This window comes from Hypanus sabinus, chromosome 28 (assembly GCF_030144855.1).
Source record: "Hypanus sabinus isolate sHypSab1 chromosome 28, sHypSab1.hap1, whole genome shotgun sequence".
Lineage (NCBI taxonomy): Eukaryota > Metazoa > Chordata > Chondrichthyes > Myliobatiformes > Dasyatidae > Hypanus > Hypanus sabinus.
Window position 1 is genome coordinate 11,984,294 of NC_082733.1, and position 23,180 is coordinate 12,007,473.

The 23,180-nt window shown below is 44.3% G+C and overlaps 1 protein-coding gene across 3 annotated transcripts in view; it reads right to left on the reverse strand.

The window, feature by feature from the left end:
* lrrk1 (leucine-rich repeat kinase 1) overlaps positions 1-22,928 on the reverse strand; it is a 216,811-nt gene extending 193,883 nt beyond the window's left edge. For 2 of the 3 annotated variants that reach the window (XM_059952613.1, XM_059952611.1), the window contains exons 1-3: positions 22,787-22,928; positions 19,966-20,136; positions 4,091-4,240 (exon numbers count right to left, since the gene is read on the reverse strand). In XM_059952613.1, the coding sequence (XP_059808596.1) occupies positions 4,091-4,148 (58 nt within the window). In that variant the 5' untranslated portion in view covers positions 4,149-4,240; positions 19,966-20,136; positions 22,787-22,928. Of the gene's footprint in view, positions 1-4,090; positions 4,241-19,965; positions 20,137-22,519; positions 22,747-22,786 lie in introns of those variants that run through there. The other variant, XM_059952612.1, reaches the window with a different exon arrangement.
* Positions 22,929-23,180: the final 252 nt, after the last annotated feature.

Here is a 23,180-nt window from a genome sequence, read left to right on the forward strand (position 1 = left end):
ATTAGGCTGTTTTCTCTGGATTTTAGAGGATTCAGGGGGACTCATCAAAACCTACTCTCAGAACATGACTGGGTAGAATATGTGTAGGAAAGAGACCATAACTTGGGGTGACAGTCTAAGGTTCTGACAGAGAGTGGCAAATCTGTGGAGGTCTCTATCACACTGAGCAGCTGAAGCCAAGTTATTAAATAGAATTTGTTTTTAGAGATGGAGGGCAGAGCTAAAGATGTCACCAGAGGGAGATTTCTCCCAGCTCATCAGCAAAACAGTTCAATTCTTCCTATCCTAATGTCTCTATTTTTCTTTTCAAGGTGGCTGGAGTCCTCCCGGGATCTTTGATCTACAGCGGCACTCACATTAATGGTTCTGCACGGCCGCATGTTCCCATTCTTGGAGCTCGCCGATCAGCTGCGTTGTGGCATGCCCAGATTTGGCCTGAAGTCAGGTGACTCCGGGGTCTTGCATAGCACCCGTGGACACGAATTCTCGCCGCATTCAAGTGTAACGGGAGCCGGAACATTGAAGACAGCGAGAGTGGTTGTCAGGGGGCTCGGCACTCAGTAATCGATCTGTCGATTCTCAAGTCAGGGAACTCAAAATTAAAAGTTAATGCTTCAGACTGACTGGAAAAATCAAAATGGCAACTGTTGTCTCTCCTGTCACTGTGGAAGGAGCAATATCTGTCTTTCCCTTGTTAGTGAGAGAGATTGCCTGTGGGATGTTGAAATGTTAGTTTTTGATGTACTGTAGATGATCTTTGGGAGCTTCACTGGTGTTTGCATGGTGGGTGATGGGAATGTTGATGCTTTATGTTAGAATAAATGGGGGGGGGGGAATGATGATTGGTGCTCCTTGTGCATGGGAAGGGAGCAGAGGAGATTTGTGGTTCTTACATTTTTATCTGCCATTCATTCTTTGAGGGGTTTCTTCTGTTTTGAGGATGTCTGCAGAGAGTAAGAATTTCAGGTTTTATATTGGAACCGTATCGTATAAATGGAACTATTGAAGGGATGGGGGGGGAAAGCTGGAACAGGGGACTAAAGTTAGAGGATGCACCACACCATCACATGGAATAGTGCAGCCTCACTGCAGGATTTAATGGCTCACTTCTCATTGTTTCATAGGTCTATATTTCAATAATTGGAAGTATTAGAGCCGGATTGTATCACAGAGTATGAAGCCATGAAAATATTGGATACATTGCACTATGCAAATTCCTGTCAATGCTGACACTGGTCCTGTAGATTGGATTTTTTTTAAAAGAGGAAGAGAAAACAGGAAATTAGAACTGTTCAACCTAACAAAAGTGGTTAGGAAAATTCTAGTGTGTTGTAAAGGATGCAAGAATAGCAGACGTAGAAAATGTAAACAGGCATTCACAAAGTCAACACGGCTGTGTGTAGGTGAAGTCAAGTTTGACAAATCTGCAGGAGTTTGATTACGTAACTAGTAGATTAGAGGAGGTGAAACCAATTCATGTGGTTTAGCTACATTCACAGCAGGCCTTTGAGAAACTGTTATGTATGAAGTGACATAAAGAGGGATTAAGTAATAGAGTGATAGAAAGAAATATGGTATTTACAGAGAGGATCAGTGTTGATCATATTGAATGGACTAGTTCAACTATCTGTTTACTTTTATTTATTGAGAAACAGTGTGTAGTAGTCCCTACTGGCCCTTTGAATCACACCGCCCAACAATCCACCAATTTAATCCCAGACTAATCACGGGACAATTTACAATAATCAATTATCTTACCAACCAGTAGGTCTTTTAGACTGTGGGAAGAAACCAGTGCAAGGAAGCAAACCCACATAGTCACGGAGAGAATGTATGAACTCCTTACAGGCAGTGGTGTGAATTGAGCCTGGGTTGCCTGTACTGAAAAGCATTGTGCTAACCACAACACTTGATCCTGAAGTTAAAACATGGAGTTGGCAGTGATGCAAGTATGGAAATTTGGCAGAGAGACTGGAAACAGAGGAGGAACCATTTGACAGGGATATGACTTCTGGTGTGCTTGCTGAGGTCAGTGCCTGGGTAGCCTCTATATTAAAGAATGGTAGACAGAACAGAATATAATATTTCTAAGTTTAGCAGCATCCATTACAAGGAGGATGCAAAGAGATTTCCAAAGTAACAAGATGAAAAATTGGCAAATGCAGTCTAAACTGTATGAAAGAGAAGTCACATTTGAAACAGCTGAAATGCTTGAGGTCGTCTGGCTGGATATGCAGAACAGAGAGCAACACACCACAGAAAAAGTCCTTTTGTGCTCATTGTCTAAGCTAACCATGATGCCAATTTAAACTAATTTCAACAGCCTGCACATGATCTACCTCATATTCTTCCATTCTCTCTCTGTTCATGCACCAGTCTCAATGTAATATATTGGGAAGTTCTGACATATAAAGGGATCTGGATGTCCTTGTAAGTAAGTCACTGAATGGAAAACAAGAGAAAGCACCAAATGTTTGGCTGGTCTTCACTGAAAGGGGACTTGAGTACAGGAGCAAGATGTTTTACTGCACTATTTTACTGACAATTGATCTCCTTATGCACTGAAGGGTCACGTTCTTGGAACGGCAGCGCTGTTGAATGAGCAGAGATTGGGCTGGGTAGTCCTGTTTCCACTAGAGACAAGATCTTATTGAAAGCCATAACAGTTTGGCAGGGCTCGACAGGCTGGATACAGGGAAGATGTTTTCTCTGGGTGGAGTGTTGAGAATGAGTGTCACCATCTGAAGACAAAGGGCAAAACATTCAGGACTGAAATGAAGAACATTTACTGAAGTCAGATTTCTTGACACAAAAGGAGCAGAGTTATGCTTTTGCAATGGATGATCAAACTAACTGGCAGAAGAGATTGGAAAGGCTGATTGGCCTCTATGTTTCAATGAGGAAGAAGCATTAAATTTCAGACCCAACGATTTCAGACTCTTCATTACAATGCTACTGAGGGAAACTGTAAAAATGAATGGTGCCGTTATCAATCTGTTTCCCCATGGGAACGAGAATGGGAAGTTGTCAAGCAGGAACACACAGGGAAATCCCATGCTAAAGTTTAAGAAAGAAGGACCACAAACACCACACCGGATATTAGCAAATTATTAACTCATGTCTCTGGAAAAAAAATTAACATTTTTAGCTTTGAGTCATAGAAGTGGCATCAAGGTTCTCTGAATCTTTATTTGTAAATCTTGTATTCTTATGTTAATAAAATAAATTAGTGAGGAGACCTTCAAGAATTGGTATTATACTAAAGAGTTCAAAAACTCAGGAGATGTTACATTCCCTGTGAAAGAAATTTCTGGCCTCAATTGTCTTGACATCTGGACAGTACCTGAGGCTGCAGACAATTTTCCTAACACTTTTTGACTTACTCATGAAGCTACCCCACAGGTACACTGTAGCAGATATGTTCAATAGCCTGCAACACGGGCATTATTCCAAAGGTGGTATAATAAGGGCAGGTCTGCAAGAACAGTCAGATTTCTCACTTTCTTTCATACCTTGTACATCTCATCCAAGCTTCTGAGCATCTCCTCCTTCCTTCACCCCACCAGCTCCCAAGGTAAGACAGCACAGCACTCCCCTGAACAAAGTACTAGTAGGAGATATTCTCTAGTCCAGGATCAAATTGAATATTTCAATAAAATTTGTATAAACTCAAAATCCTGGTAGGGCCACGTAAAGTGGAGAGGTCTCCAACTCCATATGCCACACAAACCCTCCATGTCGAAGAACCATCCAATACCCATTGCCAAAAATTCTCAACACCACCACTCTTTAACCGGAACTTCCATGGCCGATTTTCTTACTTCACTGAATGGCCATGCCAAACGAATGCTGAGTCATGTACTCTCAGTGATGGAGAGGATAGGTAACTTCAACCTAAGGCCAGCTAAGAACCCAAGACTGAGAGGGCTAGAGAGGGACTGGAGTAGCAACAGGCCCAAAGCCAAATAATTAAAACAAAACTTTTCTTCCATAATTAATCTATTCTTATTTTATTATAAACATTCGATGAAGTTACTTTATTAATTATTAACACATTATATATAGTATATTTAAATGGTTACCACTTTACCCATTTCCTGCTCCGTGCTGTTCTCACTAGTGTCTTCATGGCTGACATCCCAGTACATGTCGGCAGTAGTTCCTTCACCGATCTCAGAAGTTAAATCGACGTGTGTCCTCAGTTCATTGCTAATACCGTCTTGCTCCAATAATCTCCTCCCTGTTAAAAAGCCAAACACTACTGAATTTTGCAGGTTATTGTTTTTTTTTGTGCATTAGTTGTCAAATACTCTTTGAGGACCAGTGTCTTAAGGGATTGCTTGATTGACAGGCTGGAGGTTTCTTGGGCAGGCTCCCCCACAAAGTCAGCGAGGGCAGACGGTGTGAGACAGATGGGGTGTAACTGGGAGCTGAGGTTGGGAAGGGATTGGCGGCATCTGACATCGGCTGGAGGGAAGGGCCCACAGTGGTTAAGGACAAAGCTGCAGGAAGGTAGTCATGAGAAAGAAGGTCCATTGTTGGATGAGGAAAGGACAGGTTGGGAGAGACTGACTGAATGGTGCGGAGGGAGGCTCAGGAGGTAGAGGTAAACAGAGAGAAGAGTACACTTAGTGAGAGGAAAATGGTTTCCGTTGGCCAGGAGGAAGGAATGATTGGTCAGTAGATGATGAGGGAATGTGTGACAGGGACTGAGGGAGGAGGGGTGGAGGTGGTCAGTGGTGAGGGGTTCCAACTCCAACTCAAATTGGTAAGTTCTTTTTTGGATTTACATAAACATGGATATGTCACCAATCTACCCATTTCTGGGTGTTAAAATGCAACCCATACCCCTGGACAATTCCCACATGAGGATTTCCAGCACTTATTTTGGCTTCAATGCCCTGCCAACTGGCCCATTGACAGAAGTCTTCAAATCTCGTCCATGTTCACTAAGGACATTGTTGGTCTGGTTGTATCAATTCCCCATTCCAGTCTACCCCGAGTAACCTTTCACAACACTGGATGTCAAGATTGTGCTTTGAGGAAGAGAGTTCCATAGACTCATCACCTCTCTCTGTCTTCAGGCGGTGACCGCATATTTTTAAACACCGAGTCCTAATTTTAAAGCAGAAACATCATCTCAACATCCATTATCAGTTTACTATTGTCACAGTACCAAGGTACAGTGATAATATGTTTCATATGCCATCCGTACAAATCAGAATATACTGTTATAATTACCATTACAGAAAGGACAGTTCAAATAGACAAATCAGGTGCATGGGCTATGACAAACTAGATTGACAGATTAAGAGTTTACCTTTATTGCACAAGAGATCTAGCCCCTTGAGAACTTCCTTGTTCAATCAAGTTTCCTCTCACTCCAGCAGATACAAGCCAAGCCTATCGATCCCCTCCTCATGGACAACCTTCCATTCCAGGTGTTAAGTCTAGTAAACCTTTTCCAGACTATTTCAATAAATACACCAGGTGTGGTTCTTTGTAACTGAAACATAACCTCACCATCTTTTATATCTACTCCTCTAGCATCAGATACTATTCTGTTAGCTTTCCTAAACCCCTGCTCTACCCGAGTGCTAATCTTTTATGCAAGGGAAAGGTGATGACGTGGATGTTGCTTTCACAAAATTTTACAAAGCATTTTGCAAGTTCTGAGGAAAATGCTCAATAGCAAAACTAAAAGCCTTGGAATAAAGAAGTGAAAGGCAGCAGGATTCATGAATAGGCTCAAAGAAAGAAAGCAGAATGGAGGTAAATGGATAGTTTCAGATTAGAGGTTGGCAAATAACAATGCTCCCAGAGATTAATGAAGAATGCTGTTTTGCCATTGGTTAATGCAGGAACCAAGACAAGAGAATACAGATGGACTAGTCAAAATGGTCAGACAGGTGGCAGATGTCTGTGAAGTAATGCACTTCTGCAGAAAGAACAAGGCAAGCCGACATCAACCAAAGAGCAGTGTATGTATGAGAACAAAAAGTCTTGTGCATTAAAACCCTTGAATGCGTGCAAGGTTTCTAATGAGCAGGTAGCAATACCTGGGGGATCATAGGAATTGTATACAGTCACTGAGTACAACAGCAGGGAAGTGAGAAGGGAATTTACAGATGCTCCAAAATTGGAAGACCGTGAGGAGACTTTAGACTGTAGAATAATACAGATAATCTGGTAATGTGCATCTTTTTGCCACGACCCAGGTCTCAGGACTTATGAAACATCAGTAGCATTATATTACTTACCCTTTAACCTGTGTTGTAAATACACCTTATGCTAAATGTCAATCTTCTAGAATATTTTATTATTTGTTAACTTATTTGTGGTAATATTAAGTTATGTGGTATATGTGAGTTATATGTACTCTTGGTCCGGAAGAACGTTGTTTCATTTGGTGGTATGTGTGTGTACAGTTGAACGACAATAAACTGAACTTAAACTTGATATGGACAGAAAGTGGCAAAAGTTTTCAATGCACAGAAATCTGCAGTGATGCTTTGCTGTATTGACCGAGCCTTGGAAGATAAAAGTAAGGAGGTTATGAGGGGACCAAACACAAGGCTAGATAGACCATGGCTTGAGTACTGCATAGGGTTCTGGTCACCATATACTGAAAGAGTTGATCACACTGGAGAGTGTATTACCCCCCCACCCACTGTAAGGGGGGGGGGGAGATTTATGAAGGTGCTACCAGAATTGTAGCAATAAGGAATGAAATATCAAGCCAGGATTAATTTTGTTGGAGAAACTTAGGTAAGGTGTATAAAAATCTGAGGGGCATAGATGGGATTAAAATAATCTGTTTTAACTGGTATTTGGGTTCCAAAACAGGGATTTAAAGTAATATTTGGAAGAATTAGAGGAGTTTTTTCTCACCTCGAAGGTATTAGGGTTCAGGAACACACAGAAAAGCTTTTCACATTTAACATGGGGGAATACTTGATGAGCTGTGTCTTGCAAGGCTATGGACCCAGTGCTGGCAGGTAGAACCAAACTGAGTACATATTTTTTTGACCACAAGATGCAAAGGCCCAAATTACCTCTTGTGTGGTAAAGCACAGAGGTTTTGTTAGACTATGAAGGAAGTACTGCAACCTACTCTGTACAGAGAGTGCAGAAAATATTTACTTGCATTGCTCCAGGGACGAGGACAAGTGGAGACTAGAGGACTTGGAGTTATAGTCTTTAAGGGGGATAAAAGGTGGTGAAGAGACGTGGGCAAAATCATGGCAGATTTAGACAGAGCAAAAAGACAGTGGTGTCCCATTAGCAAATTCTTTAAAGGTCAGGAAACAGAGACTACAAGTGAAGGGAAAAATACAAAGTCAGGAACTGAGGTGGTTTTGTTTTCAAATGGCAAAGAAGTTAAGATCTGGAACTATAATTAAGATCAATTTCCTGTCTTATGGACCCTAGTCAGTTTGGATTGGCAACAACATCTCCTTCGCAATCTTCATCAGGACAGATGCACAACAGGCTGTGTGCTTAGCCCCCTGCTCGACTTGCCTTATAGTTATGATTAGGAGGCTAAATACAGCTCCCATGCCATAGTTAAGTTTGCTGATAACACCACTGTTGTTGGCCAAGACAAAGGTAGGAACAAATTAATCTAGAGGAGGGAGACTGAAAATCTCATTGAAAAACCTCTGACTCAACGTCAGCAAAACATCTGGTTACTGACTATAGCAGGAGGAAACCAGAGGTCCATGAGCCAGTCTTCATCAGGAGATCAGAGGTAGGGAGGGGCACTAACTTTAAATCCCTTGGTGTTTTCCTTTCAGAGGATTTGTCCTGGGCCCAGCACACTAGTGCCATTACAAAGAAGGCATGACAGCACCTCTACTTCCTTAGAAGTTTGCACAGATTTGGCATGTTTGGCACCTGAACTGGGTCTTTTTGGGTTTCTTGCTTTGTTACTACCTGTGAGCAAAGAAATCTCTACGTTGTATAATTTATACATTCTTTGATAATAAATGCATTTTGAAATCCATAAGACATAGCAGAATTATGCCATTTGGCCCATCAAGTCTGCTGTCATACAATCATGGCTGATCCTTTTTCCCCTCCTCAGCCCTACTCCCTGGCCCTGTCCCCGTAACCTTTGATGCCATGTCCAATCAAGAACTTATCAATCTCTGTCTTAAATACATCCAACAACCTGGCCTTCACAGCTGCCTGGGGTAATAAATTCCCAAAATTCACTACCCTCCGGCTAAAGAAATTTCTCTATATCTCTGTTTTAAATGGATGCCCCCTTATCCTGAGGCTGTGTCCTTTTATTCTAGACTCCAGCACCATGGGAAACAACCTTTCCACATCTACTCTGTCTAGGTCTTTCAGCATTTGAAAGGTTTTAATGAGATCTCTCCTCATCCTTCTGAATTCCAGCAAGTACAGCCCAGAGTCATCAAACATTCCTCATATAATAACCCTTTCATTCCCGGAGTCATCTTTGTGAACCTCCTCTGAACCCTCTCCAATGCCAGCACATCTTTTCTTAGATGAGGAGCCCAAAGCTGTTCACAATACTCAAGGTGAGGCCTCACCAGTACCTTAATAAAGACTCAGCATCACATCCCTGCTCTTGTATTCTAGACCTCCTGAAATGAATGCTATCTTTGCATTTGCCTTCCTCACCACTGACTCAGCCTGCAAATTAGCCTTTAGCGTGTGCTGCACAAGGACTCCCAAATCCCTCTGCATCTCAAGGTTTTGAATTTTCTCCCCATTTAGAAAATAGTCTACTACCAAAGTGCATGACCATGTGTTTTCCAACATTGTATTTCATTTGCCACCCTCTTGCCCATTCTCTCAATCTGTCCAAGTCCTTCTGTAGCCTGTTTCCTCAACTCTACCTGCCCCTCCACCAATCTCTGTATCACCTGCAAACTTGGCAACAAGTTTGTTGCCACTGGCAGCCAATGAGACAAGGATCCTTTTATTCCCACCTGCTGCCTCCTACCAATCAGCCAATGCTCTAACCATGCCAGTAACTTTCCTGTAACGCCATGGGCTCTTAGCTTGGTAAGCAGCCTCATGTGTGGCACCTTGTCAAAGGCCTTCTGAAAGTCCAAATATACAAACATCCACTGCATCCCCTTTATCTATTCAATGTGTAATCTCCTCAAAGAATTCCAACCGGTTCATCAGGCAGGATTTTCCCAGAAGGAAACCATGCTGACTTTGTCCTATCTTGTCCTGAGTCACCATGTACTCCATCACCTCATCTTTAACAATTGACTCCAATATCTTCCCAACCACTGAGGTCAGGGTAACTCAGGAGTGTCAAACTCATTTTAGGTCATGGGCCAGACTAGGCAAAATGCGACTTCATGCAGACCAGATCAATTTTGCATGCGCAAACGCACGTGCGCGTGCTCCCACAGCTGTCGTTACCTTCGTTTTTTTCAACCTGCTCTCATGTGTCTGTCTCTGCTATAACTACAAAGTGTTTCACTTCACGTGTTTCGATTCTTATGAAGTAGATTGCTAGCAAGCATTATTTTTATGATTGGTATTAACATACAGTCATAGGCTACAAGAAAGTTGTGATGAGAGAGAGAATAAAACATGTTATTTTGGCTAAAATTGTTTTGGGAGCCACACCCTTTCCATTAATAAACCATTTGAAATCGAACATTAGAAGACACTAGCGTAGACCTAATGAAACACAATTGTAAATGTAGGCTACACAACTGCACCTAATTTTTATTAGCCTGCTTCCAGCCATCAAACTCAGAAAATGAACACAATTAGCCTCTAATTTTTATTGAAATGATCACATTTACAATAATAGGATAGTCAGAAAATGAATGAATCACAATATTATGACACTCAATATTTCATATTGCATTTTGCTTACATGTCCCAGTGCACCGAACTGTGTCACTCATTTTTCACTTGCTGCTTCTAGACACCTGACATCTCTTGGCTTTAACCAGCCTGTCAACATCAGGGACCAGTTCCTGGGCAGTTGTGATTTTCATAATGTCACCTAGATATGTCTGTGTCAGCTGCGAGTGCAGTTTGGATTTGTTAATGTTCATTATGGAGAATGCCTGCTCACAGAGATACGTTGTCCTGAACATGCAAAGGATCTTTGAGGTAAATTCTGTCGTCTTGGAGTATATCGGTCTCAGGTATTAATAGAATGAGTCCAGACCCCCAGTCTCAAATTTATATTTCAAAGCCGATTTACACTGAATTTCAATTAGTTCCATTTGGAGTTCCTCAGGCACATCTGATGTTGCATTGATGGCAAACGGCGAGCAAAATAGTGAGAATTCCTTCAAAATGTGAGTGAAGACTTGGAAACGATTCTGAAACTCACTTTTCAGCCATGATATTTTGTCCTTGTACCTGTCCATGTTGTCATTATTCCCATGAGCGACACACACAGACTGCAAAGAGGGGAAATGAGCTGGGTAGCTCCGGGATAGTTGCATCTCCCACAGGCCTAATTCAATTTGAAAGGCATAAATGCTTGTTCGTCGTATTCCGTAACAAGTTTTTTGTGGTCTTGCATGTTACATTAAGCACTTTTAATTGCTTAAACTGGGTCATCCAACTCTGCCACTGACCTCCCTTTCCAATTTCCGCACGTAATTGTAAAAAACATTTGAGCACAACCCCTCTGCTCAACCAGCAGACTTCAGTGTGGTAGGGTAAGCAGTGTCCAATATTACTTTCGGACAAAAGTGTGTCAAATTGCCGATGGCTGAGTCCCTTGGCTCTGATAAAATTAACCGTTTTAATTACTACATCCATGACATTGTCCATTTTCAGGCTCCTGTTACATAAAGCCTCTTGGTGTATAATACAATGAAAATTCCAAAATTCCTGCTCTGGATTCTCTGTCCGAACTTTCTCTGCGTTTTGCAACAACACCTGCCTTGTTCCCGACCATGGACGGTGTGCCATTTGTTACCACGCTGGCAGGGTGACTCCAGTCAACCCCCAGTCTGTCCAAGGCCTCGATGAGGCTGGAGAAAATGTCATTCGCCGTTGTGTTCTTTGTCATGGGCACCATCTCCACAAACTCCTCGGTGACGGTCAAAGATGCATCAACACCACGAATAAATATTCCTGACTGAGCTACATCAGTCACGTCGGTGCTCTTATCAATTGCAATTGAGAAGGCAATAAATGATTTCACTTTGTCTTTTGGTTGACTGTTCAAAACTCCTGCAAGGTCCCCGATTCTCTCTGCCATAGTATTTCTTGACAAGCTGATATTACCAAAAGCCTGTCTCTTCTCAGGGCACACCAGCTCAGCTGCCGTCGGCATGCATGCTCTCATGAATTCCCCCTCTGAGTATGGCTTCAATGTCGCAGCTATTTTGTTGGCAATTATACACAGTTGGCCCTGACAGCTCCATAATGAGTCTCTCGACTTTTGGTGAACACATTGCTGTTTTTTCAGAGCTGCTTCAAACTCGTTTAGCTTTTGCGTCCTGCGTACTTGTCATATTCTTCTCTGTGTGATATCTCATAGTGTCGTTTGATATTGTACTCTTTTGCCACAGCCACTTGTTGCGAGCATATCACACATAGAGGTTTTCCACTGACCTCACAGAAGAAAAAACTATCTTACCAATGACCATTGAATATCCGACCTTCCAGGTCAACTTTTCTTGGAAAGCATTTTGAACCACAGCAGCAAACAGTCTCAGCATTGCCTAAGGTGTTACTTCCTTAAGGTGTTACTCTGTGTTTATACTGTGTCTGACGACGCACATTGGGCCCTAGTGATCTTCAGTGCAGGGTGGTAGGTGCATATGCACAGCAGGTGGTTAACTGCTGCCTGTTGTACAGCTGCCATACATATACATAATAAATGGTCGTGAATATACTTTTTTTCCCCCCAAATCATCCCGTGGGTCGGATTGGACCCCTTCGCGGGCCAGTAGTTTGATACCCCTAGGCTAACTAGTCTATAATTTCCTTTCTGCTGCCTCTTCCTTTCTTAAAGAGTGGAGTGACATTTCAGTTTTCCAGTCCTCCGGCACCATGCAAGAGTCCAACGATTTTTGAAAGATCATTGCTAATGCCTCCACAGGCCCTACTGTTACCTCTTTCAGAACCCTCGGGTGCAGCTTATCTGGTCAGGATGACTTATGGACCCTTATGTCCTTCAGCTTTTTGAGCACCTTCTCCCTTGTAATGCACTCACTTCACTTCCCTCACACTTCAACATCTGACACACTGCTAGTGTCTTCCACAGTGAAGGAATGCAAAGTACTCAATTAGTTCATCTGCCTTCTCCTTGTCCGCCATTATTATTTCTCCGACATCATCTTCTAGCGCTCCTACATCCACACTCATCTCTTTTTTTTAAAACATAGAAACATAGGACACCTACAGCACAATACAGGCCCTTTGGCCCACAAAGTTTGCCAAACATGTACCTATCTTAGAAATTATTAGGCTTACCTATACTTGAAAAAGCTTTTACTTTCCACTTTGATATTGTTTGCAAGCTTCCATTCATATTTCATCTTTTCCCTCCTAATTATTTTAGTTGCTCTCTTTAGGGTTTTAAAAGCTTCTCAATCCTTTCTTCCCTCTAATTCTTGCTTCATTGTATGCCCTCTCTTTTGGTTTTACATCAGCTTTGACTTCCCCTGTCAGCCATGGTTGTACTATTTTGCCATTTGAGTATTTCTTTGTTTTTGAGACACATCTATCCTGCATCTTCCTCATTTTTCCCAGGAACTTAAGCCATTGCTGCTCTGCTGTCATCCCTGCCAGCTGTTCCTTTCAATTTACTTTGGCCAACTCCTCTCTCATAGAACTGTAATTTCCTTTACTCCACTGAAATACTGAAAGTCAGACTTCACTTTCTCCCTATCAAATTTCAAATTGAACTCAGTCATATTGTGATCACTGTCTTCCAAGGGTTCCTTAAGCTCCCTACTCACCTCCAGTTCATTATATAGCATCCAATCCAGTATAGCTGATTCCCTCATCGGCTCTATGACAAACTGCTCTAAAAAGCCATTTCGTAGGCAATCAACAAACTCACGCTCTTGAGATCCATTACCAACCTGGTTTTCCTAATCAACCTGCATGTTGAAACATTCCACGACTATCATAACATTGCCCTTTTGACACACCTTTTCCATTTCCTGTTGTTATCTGTGGTCCACATCCCAGCTACTGTTGGGAGGCCTGTATAGAACTGACACCAGGGTCCTTTTACCTTGCAGTTTCTTAACCCAATCCACAAGGATTCAACATCTTCTTATCCTACGTCATATCTTTCTACTGATTTGATGCCACTCTTTATCAGCAGAGCCATGCCACCTCCTCTGCCTACCTCCCTGTCCCTCTGATACAACGTGTAATCTTGGACATTTAACTACCAACCATCCTTCAGCCACAATTCAATAATAGCCACGTCAACTTGACAATCTGTAATAGTGCAACAAGATCATCCACCTTATTTCCTGTACATTCCTGCACCTGTACATTGAGTTATAACACTTTGAGTACTGCATGTGCTCCCCTTTTTGATTCTGCATCCTTAAAGCACTGATACTCACCTTGCTGTCTGAAATTTTGTCCTATCATCTGCCTGCCCTTCCTGACAGTCTGACTGCACGCTATCTTTGTTTTTTTAACCATCCATTCCCACCCCTGCCAAATTAGTTTAAACCCTCCCCAATAGCTCCAACATACCTGCCCAAAAGAATATTGGTCCTTTTTGAGTTCAGGTGCAACCCATCATTTTCGAACAGGTCATACCTCTACCAGAAGAGATCGCAATGATCCAAGAACCTGAAATCCTGCCCCCTGCGCCAGTTTCTTAGCCACGCATTAGTTTGCCAAATTATCCTATTTCTACCCTCAGAGGCAGCAATCCTGAAATTACTAGCCGGGAGCTCCTGCTTCTCGGCTTTCTACCTAGCTCACTAAATTCTCTTTTCAGGACCTCTGCTTTTCCTTCCTGTCATTGGCACAAATATGTTCCAAGACATCTGGCTGCTCTCCCTCCCTCTCCTAAGTGTTGTGGGCATGATCCGAGATGTCCCTGACCCCTGGCACCTGGGAGGCAACATACCATTCGGGTGTCCTGTCATACCCCATAACAGTATACTTATTATTGAGGGGAATGGCCACAGGGTGATCAGCGCTAGCTACCTATTCACATTTCCATTTCTCCGAACAGTCACCCAGCTACTCACCTCCTGCAATTTAAGGGTGACTACTTCCACAGGTAGTTTTGACAAGAACTAGAGCCTCAAGATTTGGGTGAGTAAATTTAGGACAGAGATGATGAGGAACTGCTTTTCCAAGAGTGATGAATCTGTGGACTTCTCTGCCCAATGAAGCAGTAGAGGATACCTTAATATATTTAAGACAAGGTTGGATAGATTTTTGCTTAGTAGGGGAATTAAGGATTACGAGGAAAAGCAGGTAGGTGGAGTTGAGTCCATGGTGAGATCAGCCATGATCTTATTGAATAGCGGACCAGGCTCAACAGGCTGGATGGCCTACTCCTGCTCCTATTTCTTATGTTCTTATGTTCCTTGTAACTCTGTTCAATTATCTCCACACTCTCCAGTACAAGCTGAAATCATCCAGCTGCTGCTCTGGATCCCTAACACGGTCTTCAAGGAGGTACAGCCGGATGCACTTTACACAGATGTAGGCCCCTGGGAGACACTGGGTCTCCCAGGACTCCAACATCCAGCATGAAGAACACACGAGAGAGATTTACTGCACTAGGTATAGTAAGAGGAATAAAAAGGGAACCTTAACAGAAACTTACCCAGAGTCAACACCTCCTTTGAACCAAACCCCAACCCTCCGGCCTACTCCCAAGAATGGCCGCCCCACTTGTCCCTTCTGTACTTTTAAACAAGCATTACTGACTTGTGAGAAACCTCGTTGCTGTGGTCTGTTCCTGCCACTGATTTGGCCGTCGAAATCCTTTGAACTTCTATAGATGCACAATAGTGAGTATGCTGACTGGTTGCATCAGAGCCTAGTATGGAAACACCAAAGCTAATGAATAGAAAAGCCTACAAAAAGTAGTGAATAAACCTTAGCTTATCACAGGAAAAACCCTCCCCACCAGGACAGGGGTTGGGAAGTTCTGTAAAAGTGTACTGGCGAGGCCTAATTTGTATTGTGTGCAGTTTGGTCACCTACCGACAAGGCAGCATATCAGTAAGATTGAGTGTAGAGAAAATTTACATTTTAAATTTACATTGTAAATCAGTGTAGATAAAGATGTGCTAAAAAAAGAACCTGAGTTATAGGGAAAGGTTGAATAGACAATAGACAATAGGTGCAGAAGTAGACCATTCGGCCCCTCGAGTCTGCACCGCCATTCTGAGATCATGGCTGATCATTCACTATCAATACCCAGTCCCTGCCTTGTCCCCATATCCCTTGATTCCCCTATCCATCAGATATCTATCCAGCTCCTTCTTGAAAGCATCCAGAGAATTGGCCTCCACCGTCTTCCGAGGCAGTGCATTCCACACCTCCACAACTCTCTGGGAGAAGAAGCTCTTCCTCAACTCTGTTTTAAATAACTGACCTCTTATTCTCAATCCATGCCCTCTGGTACTGGACTCTCCCAACATCTGGAACATATTTCCTGCCTCAATCCTATCAAATCCTTTAATTATCTTAAACGTTTCAATCAGATCCCCTCTCAATCTCCTCAATTCCAGCATGTACAAGCCCAATCTCTCCAATCTCTCTGCGTAAGACAGCCCTGCCATCCCAGGAATCAACCTAGTGAATCTACACTGCACTTCCTCAATTGCCCGAATGTCCTTCCTTAAACCTGGAGACCAAAACTGTACACAATATTCCAGGGACCTGTACAAATGCAAAAGAACATCCTTGGTCTTGTATTCAATTCCCCTTGTAACAAAGGCCAACATTCCATTTGTCCTCTTCACTGCCTGTTGCACTTGCTCATTCACCTTCATTGACTGGTGAACTAGGACTCCTAGGTCTCTTTGCATTTCTCCCTTACCTAACTCGACACCGTTCAGACAATACTCTGCCCTCTTGTTCCAGCTTTCAAAGTGGATAACTTCACATTTATGAATAGGTTAGGACCTTATTCCCTAGAGTGCAGAAGAATGAGGGGAGATTTGATAGAGGGATACAAAATTATGAGGGGTATAGAGAGGGTAAATGCAAGCAGGCTTTTTCCACCGAGGTTAGCAGGCACCTCAAATAGCCTCTCACAACCAAGTCCAGCTCCTGGTTGAGCAACAAAGCCCAGCAGAACCCTTTCCAATAACAGAAGAAAGGGCAAAGGTCAGCAACTAGCACCTTAAAGCCATTCGCTTCGGGCAGATGGGGCTCAAAGGCCGTGGCTGGTGTCTCATCTAGGAAAAGGATAACTGGTCTCAAACCCCTGCTGCCTGGCAGCTAAACTCACTCATGGGAAAGCAGGAGTGAACCCCGAGGGAAATATCTGGAGCTGGCATCCCTACGGCAGACCTACGTTGAGTTCAATGCTGATTTGGCAACTCCTGCGATGCTGGATCAAACTCTTTGCCGTTCCTTTGGGTTCAGATGCGCGGAGAGGGGATGCTTGCTCTCCATATCATACTGCCCAGGCTTGCATGTCCAGACAGCCCGGATGCCACATCCATGGTCGACCCTAACTGACAGGGGCCGCAATCACTCACTAATGGTTGAGACTAGAATTACAGGTCATGGGTTAAGGGTGAAAGGTAAAATGTTTAAGGGGAACCTCTTCATTCAGAGGATGGTGAGTGTGGGGAATGAGCTACCAGCAGAAGTGGTGGATGCAGGCTCAATTTCAATGCTTAAGAGAAATTCGGGTAGGTAAATGGACGGGAGGCCGGCTAGTGACGTAGTGGTATCAGTGCCGGACTTCGGAGTGAAGGCGAGTTCGCTTCGGAGCAAGTTCGAATCCAGCCGGCTCCCTTGCACACTTTCCATCCATGCTGGGTTCAGCGCCGAGCTAGCGACTCGGCTTCCTTAGCTGCTAAAAAAAAATGCCGTCATGACAGCGTCCCGATGACTCCACTCAGAGTTAAGGGCTTTCTTCATCTTCTTCTAAATGGATGGGAGGGGAATGATCAGTGGGGTTCGGCAGATTAATAGTTTAGCATGGACTAGATGGGCCAAAGAGCCTGTTTCTGTGCTGTAAGTGTTATAGGACTCTAAAGACCCCCCACCACCATGCTCTGTCCTTGCTGCGGCCATTGGGAAGGGGGTACAGAAGCATTAGGTCCCACACCACCAAATTCCGGAACAGTTGTTACCCTTCAGGCTCCTGAACCAGTGTGGATAACTTCACTCAACTCAACACTGAACTACTTCTCAACCAGCAGACTCACTTTCAAGGATTAATACTGAGAACAAAGGTTCTCAATATTATTTATTATAATTGCACAATCTATCTTCTTATTCAGATTGATTATTTGTCCACCTTTGTTTGTTTTGTGCATTTTTCCATTGACTCTATTGTGTTTCTTTGTATCTACTGTGAATGCCTGCAAGAAAATGAACCTCAGGATAGTATATGGTAGTTTGGTAATAAATTTACTTTGAACCTTGAAATAAAGGCCTGAAGAAGTTGGGTTAGCACTTGATGGAAGATAATTTGGGAGACCATGGGAAGATGTGGCAACGAGACTCACTGAAATGTCCTGTATACTGGTTCCCACTTGCTGTGGTGATGCTATAAATGTCAGCAAAAGACAAAATACAAAAAGCAGAACTTGCAGAAGGGCACTGAAGTGTTGTCACAAACTAAACCCTGACACAAGCAAAATATAGCCAATATTGGAAGTTTCAATCTTAAAAAAATGTCCTGAGGCTTCACAATCCATCAGGCAGAATCACCAACCATTAGACTTCTGCACCAGCATGGATACCTCACTCACCTCAAAACTAAAGTATTTCACAATCTATAGACTAACTTTCAAGGACTCTACAACTCAATATCTCAACTCATGCAACTCCTGTCAGGTCAGCTATCATTCAGATCCCCAAACACTGCCTCCAACTGAAACCACAGGCACCCATTTACTGAATACCTCTCTGCTGTCTCATCTGTTTGGAAAAATATCTGATCTTCTCCAGTCCATAATCATGACCTCATCTTCCAGTTGCCTGCCACTTTAATTCACTGCTTCAATGACACCATCTTAATCTCTCTGCCATTCCCCTCCTAGGGGATACAAATGGGCTTCAATCGAAGCTCAGGTAATGGTATCTGATCTTCCTATTAGTCATTGTGCAATTCTGTAACCCAGCAATTTCTAATTATAATTGCTGCTCCGTCTTTGACCAGAAAATATGGATAATGGTTCTGTTGTCACCTTCCACGGTTCCTCCAGACCCATCTTTTGTTTCCTTACCTGTACCATCTTCAGATGCTTCATAAGGAAGTTTTATCGTGGAGGTAGAAGTGTGGCTGTTTGTTCTTGATTGCCCAATTCCATTCATACATCTTCATGCATGAATTAAGCTTTGATCAACATTCAGGCACCGGCAGGTAATATTCAACCACAAAAATGCTAGGCAGATTCCTCAAAGTAATCATCAATTCATGATGTTAAATTGCCTGTATCACACATCAGTGGTAAAAATTCAAAGGCAACACGAGTGAATCTGCAGATGCTGGAAATAAATAAAAACACAAAATGCTGGCAGAGCTCAACAGGCCAGACAGCATCTATGGGAGGAGGTAGTGACGACGATTCGGGCCAAAACCCTTCATCAGGAGTGAAGTAACATGGGATGGTCAAGGGGAGATAAGAAGTGGGGGGAGGGATAAAGTAGAGAGCTGGGAAGTGGGAGGGAAATGGGCTAGGGGGAAGGTGGAGAATTATTGGAAATAAAAGAGAAAGAAAGGTAGGGCTGGGGGGGAGATATATTGAGGAGGGAAAAGAGAGAGAAAGAGAACCAGACTGAAATAATAGATAGGGATGGGGGTAAGGGGGGGGGGCAGGGGTATCAACAGAGATCTGTGAGTTGGATGTTCATGCCGGCAGGAGCACAGGATACAGTATATCATCCCAGTTGACTTGATCCTACGTGATCCCAACACCAGCCACATCTTCCCCTCCCCTCCACTCTCGGCTTTCCGCAGGGATCGCTCCCTACTCGACTCCCTTGTCCATTCATCCCCCCCCCCATCCCTCCCCACCGACCTCCCTCCAGGCACTCATCCCTGCAAACGGAAGAAGTGCTACACCTGCCCCCACACTTCTTCCCTCACCACCATCCCAGGCCCCAGACAGTCCTTTCAGGTGAGGCACCACTTCACCTGCGAGTCAACTGGGGTGATGTACTGTATCCGGTGCTCCCAAAGTGGCCCTTTATACATTGGGGAGACCCGCCACAGATTGGGAGACCATTTTGCCGAACACCGGCGCTCGGTCCTCCAGCAGTGGCGGGATCTCCGTGGCCACACACTTCAATTCCACAGACCACCCCCACTCCAACATGTCTGTCCATGGCCTCCTCTACCATCAAGATGAGGCCACACGCAGGCCAATGGAACAATACCTTATCTCCCACCTAGGTAGCCTCCTTCCTGCCGGCATGAACATCCAACTCACTGACCTCCGTTGATACCCCTGCCCCCCATCCCTATCTATTATTTTAGACTGGTTCTCTTTCTCTCTCTTTTCCCTCCTCAATATATCTCCCCCCAGCCCCACCTTTCTTTCTCTTTTTTCCCCATAATTCTCCACCTTCCCCCAGCCCATTTCCCTCCCACTTCCCAGCTCTCTACTTTATCCCTCCCCCCACTTCTTATCCCCCCCCCCTTGACCATCCCAAGTTACTTCACTCCTGATGAAGGGTTTCGGCCCGAAACATCCTCACTACCTCCTTCCACAGATGCTGTCTGGCCTGCTGAGTTCTGCCAGCATTTTGTGTTTTTATCTAGCGGTAAAAATTACTGGTTTTGGTCATCAGTGTACAAAAATTTACCTGGCTACAACAGCAGATCAAAGCACTCCTCCTGACTCAGCAAAACTTTGCAACTGTATACGAGGCCCATCAGGAAGACAGTAGAGTGATTTTCATTTTCCTGGATAAGTACAGCTCCGTCAATGCTCGCAAAGCTTCTTTATCGATCCCGAAACTCCTTGCCCAACTTTCCTGAAATGGACGGAAAAGTTTATCAACATCTCTGCAAGAGTAGTGAAGCGAGGCCAGGAAGGTCAAGCCTTGCTAGTGACAACTAAATCTTATCCGTGTATTAAACATCACATTGTCTTTATTCAGTCATGTCGTTATTCCTGAATCCACTCCATCACAAAATGTTCCTGTGTTCTTTTTTGCATTCCCTTCCTCCTCATCCTGAACTTGACTTGATTAAAGCTTTTATATCTCCAGCTTTTACAGTTGTGATCAAAGGTTACCCGTCTGCATGAACACTTCACCTGCCAGCTCATTACAACGTTATGGTTTTGTTTTCTGAAACTTGTTGTTTTGTGACCCTCTCCTATTAACTCCAGCACTGGCTCACAAACAAGTTAAGGATCACTCTGTGGATCTCTCAGACAAAATAATGACAGGTCGTTGGGATCCAGGGAGGTACCAGCAATATTACGCCAAGTATCAGATCCTCAGAGCTGGTGAGTGAGACAACAGAGGGATTCCGCCCCCAAAACATGTTGCATCTAATACCCTGGAGGTCAGGGTTGGCGGAGCAGGCACTATTTGCTCATTCAATTACTTTCTATGTCTCCTCCCTCACAACTTGGAAAGATTATCAAAGATCTGGGACTTTCTAAGCAGCACTTGTTGAAGAACCTGCTCAGCACCTCTGCAGTGCCACCTTGAGAATGCCCAACACACACTACAATTGCCAGTAATTGCCCCACCCCCTTATAAACAATAATCAGAATCAAGTTTACTATCACTTTGCTGTTAACAACATTTACTTTAACAACATTAACTCTGTGGCAGCAGTACAATGCAATACATAGTAGTATAGAAAATTTAAATACAATAAATATTTATATTAAATAGTTAAATGAAATAAATAGTACAAGAACAAAAATTAAAGTAGGGAGGTAGTGTTCATGGGTTCAATGTCCATTCAGAAATCTGTTGGCAAGAGGGGAGAAGCTGTTCCTGAATCGTTGCCTGTGTCCCTCCGGGCTCCTGTACCTCCTTCCCGATGGTAGCAATGACCCTGATGATGGGTGATCGATCCTTAATGATGGACGTCGCCTTTTCGAGGCGTTGTTCCTTGAAGATGTCCTGGATAGGAAGGAGGCTAGTGCCCACGATGGAGCTGACTGAGTTTACAACTCTCTGCAGCTTATTTCAATCCTGTGCAGTAGCCCCCCCCTCCCCCATACCAGATGGGGGATACAGCCAGTTGAACCCAATGAATACTTCGGGTCATAGTCAGAGAATTTTTGCACAGCAAGATCCTACAAATAACCAGGTAATTTATTTGTGGAAGTAATGTTGTGAGGATGAAAATGCGTCAATCAGTCATTGGCAAATGGAGACTAACTCAAAGCAATTAATCCCATCCGTAGTGCCAATATGGGGAGACGGGAGATTAACAGATGCTGTAATGTGGAACAACAACATTGGTGATGCAACCTTTCAAATGTGTGATTCCTTCCTGCCCGCTAGTTCCTGCCCCAGGTCGGACGTCCCTCTCAGAATGATATTGTATGCAAGTAACATTCAGAGAGGCAACACAGATATAATGCTTCGTGTTAGGTGCTTTTCAACACTAACAATCGTAAACTCGGCTTCATTCTCCACAATTTACTCTTTTATTTCCCTGTCAGTGTAATATTTCCAGTATTCACTGCATTTCGCTTTTCTGTCAGATTATTAAATACCTGCTCAGTTACAACACAGAATATTTGTTCAGGACCCGAAATTGCCCTTCGGCCCACAACCTTGCATTTGTTCAGCACAGAGATTAACAGTCACAAAATGCTGGAGGAACTCAGCAGGCCTGGCAGTATCCATGGAAAAATGAGTAAAGAGTGGACGTTTAGGGCCGAGATCCCTCCTGCCTGCACGTGATCCGCATCCTACGTATACCTGTGCCATCTAAAAGCCCCCTAAACTCCGCTACCCTATCGGTTTCCATCGCTATCCCCTGGCGCCCACACTGTGCCTGCACATCTCTGCGCACCTGAAATGCACACCCTCCAGCAGCACGCGTGGGTTCACCTTTTTGGCGCCTCGGTTGAATTAAATTCAGTCATTACCGTACAGTAGGAAGAGCACCCCCCGCCCCCTGACTTCAACGGCGAGAGCTGATCGGGGATCAGGGATCGGGGCTCGGCCACAAAGAGTCCTGGAACAACAGAGCTTGCCCGGAGAATTCATCCAGCTTTAGCTCCAGGAGCTGGAGTGGGGATTGGGAACACGCCATGGAGTTAAACCTTACTCCGGCCCCGTCCCCACTGTCTGAGGACCCCAACGTTATCTGTATGAACGATACTTCCCCCCCGGTATGAAAGAATGTGCGTTTCGCAAACCTCCGAGAGAAGGGCCTTACCGTTGTGTGAACCCACGGCGAGCTCTCACCGGCAGTAGGGCACGGTGCATTTGCTCCAAATAGCGATAAACCCGGGGTTATGAAGTGCCCGCCCTCCCCAAAAGAAAGTTTTCACTGCAGAGCCTGGCAGAGGTTTTGCTTCTGGAGCAGACTGCCAGTGAGGCTCTGTCCCGGCCAGGGCGGGACACGATGCCACGGTCGTGCCCCCACTCCACTCCACTCCGCTCACTACCCGGCGCCCGAGAAGGTCAGCGCGACCCCGGTTACCTGCAGAACTGAGCCCGTAGTGCCGCTAATTCCTGGGCCGACTGTTGAAAACAGGAGGGCTGCGGAATGAGGAAGCGAGAGCGGCGGTGTGGGAGGAGAAAGAGGGCGGGCGGGGTTTGACTTGTCCTGCGAATCATCGGTGTAGAATGGCGTGCTAGTCCCACAGCGAGCCACGGACTCGCAATCCATCAGCGTCGGCCTGACCGACCGACCCAGGGCTGGAGCCGGATGAGTCCACGAGGAAACACTCAACCAGCCCCGCGTTACCACCGGGCCAACCTACAGACTGATATTCCATCAGCCCCGCGTTACCACCGGGCCAACCTACAGACTGATATTCCATCAGCCCCGAGTTACCGGGCCAACCTACAGACTGACATTCCATCAGCCCCGG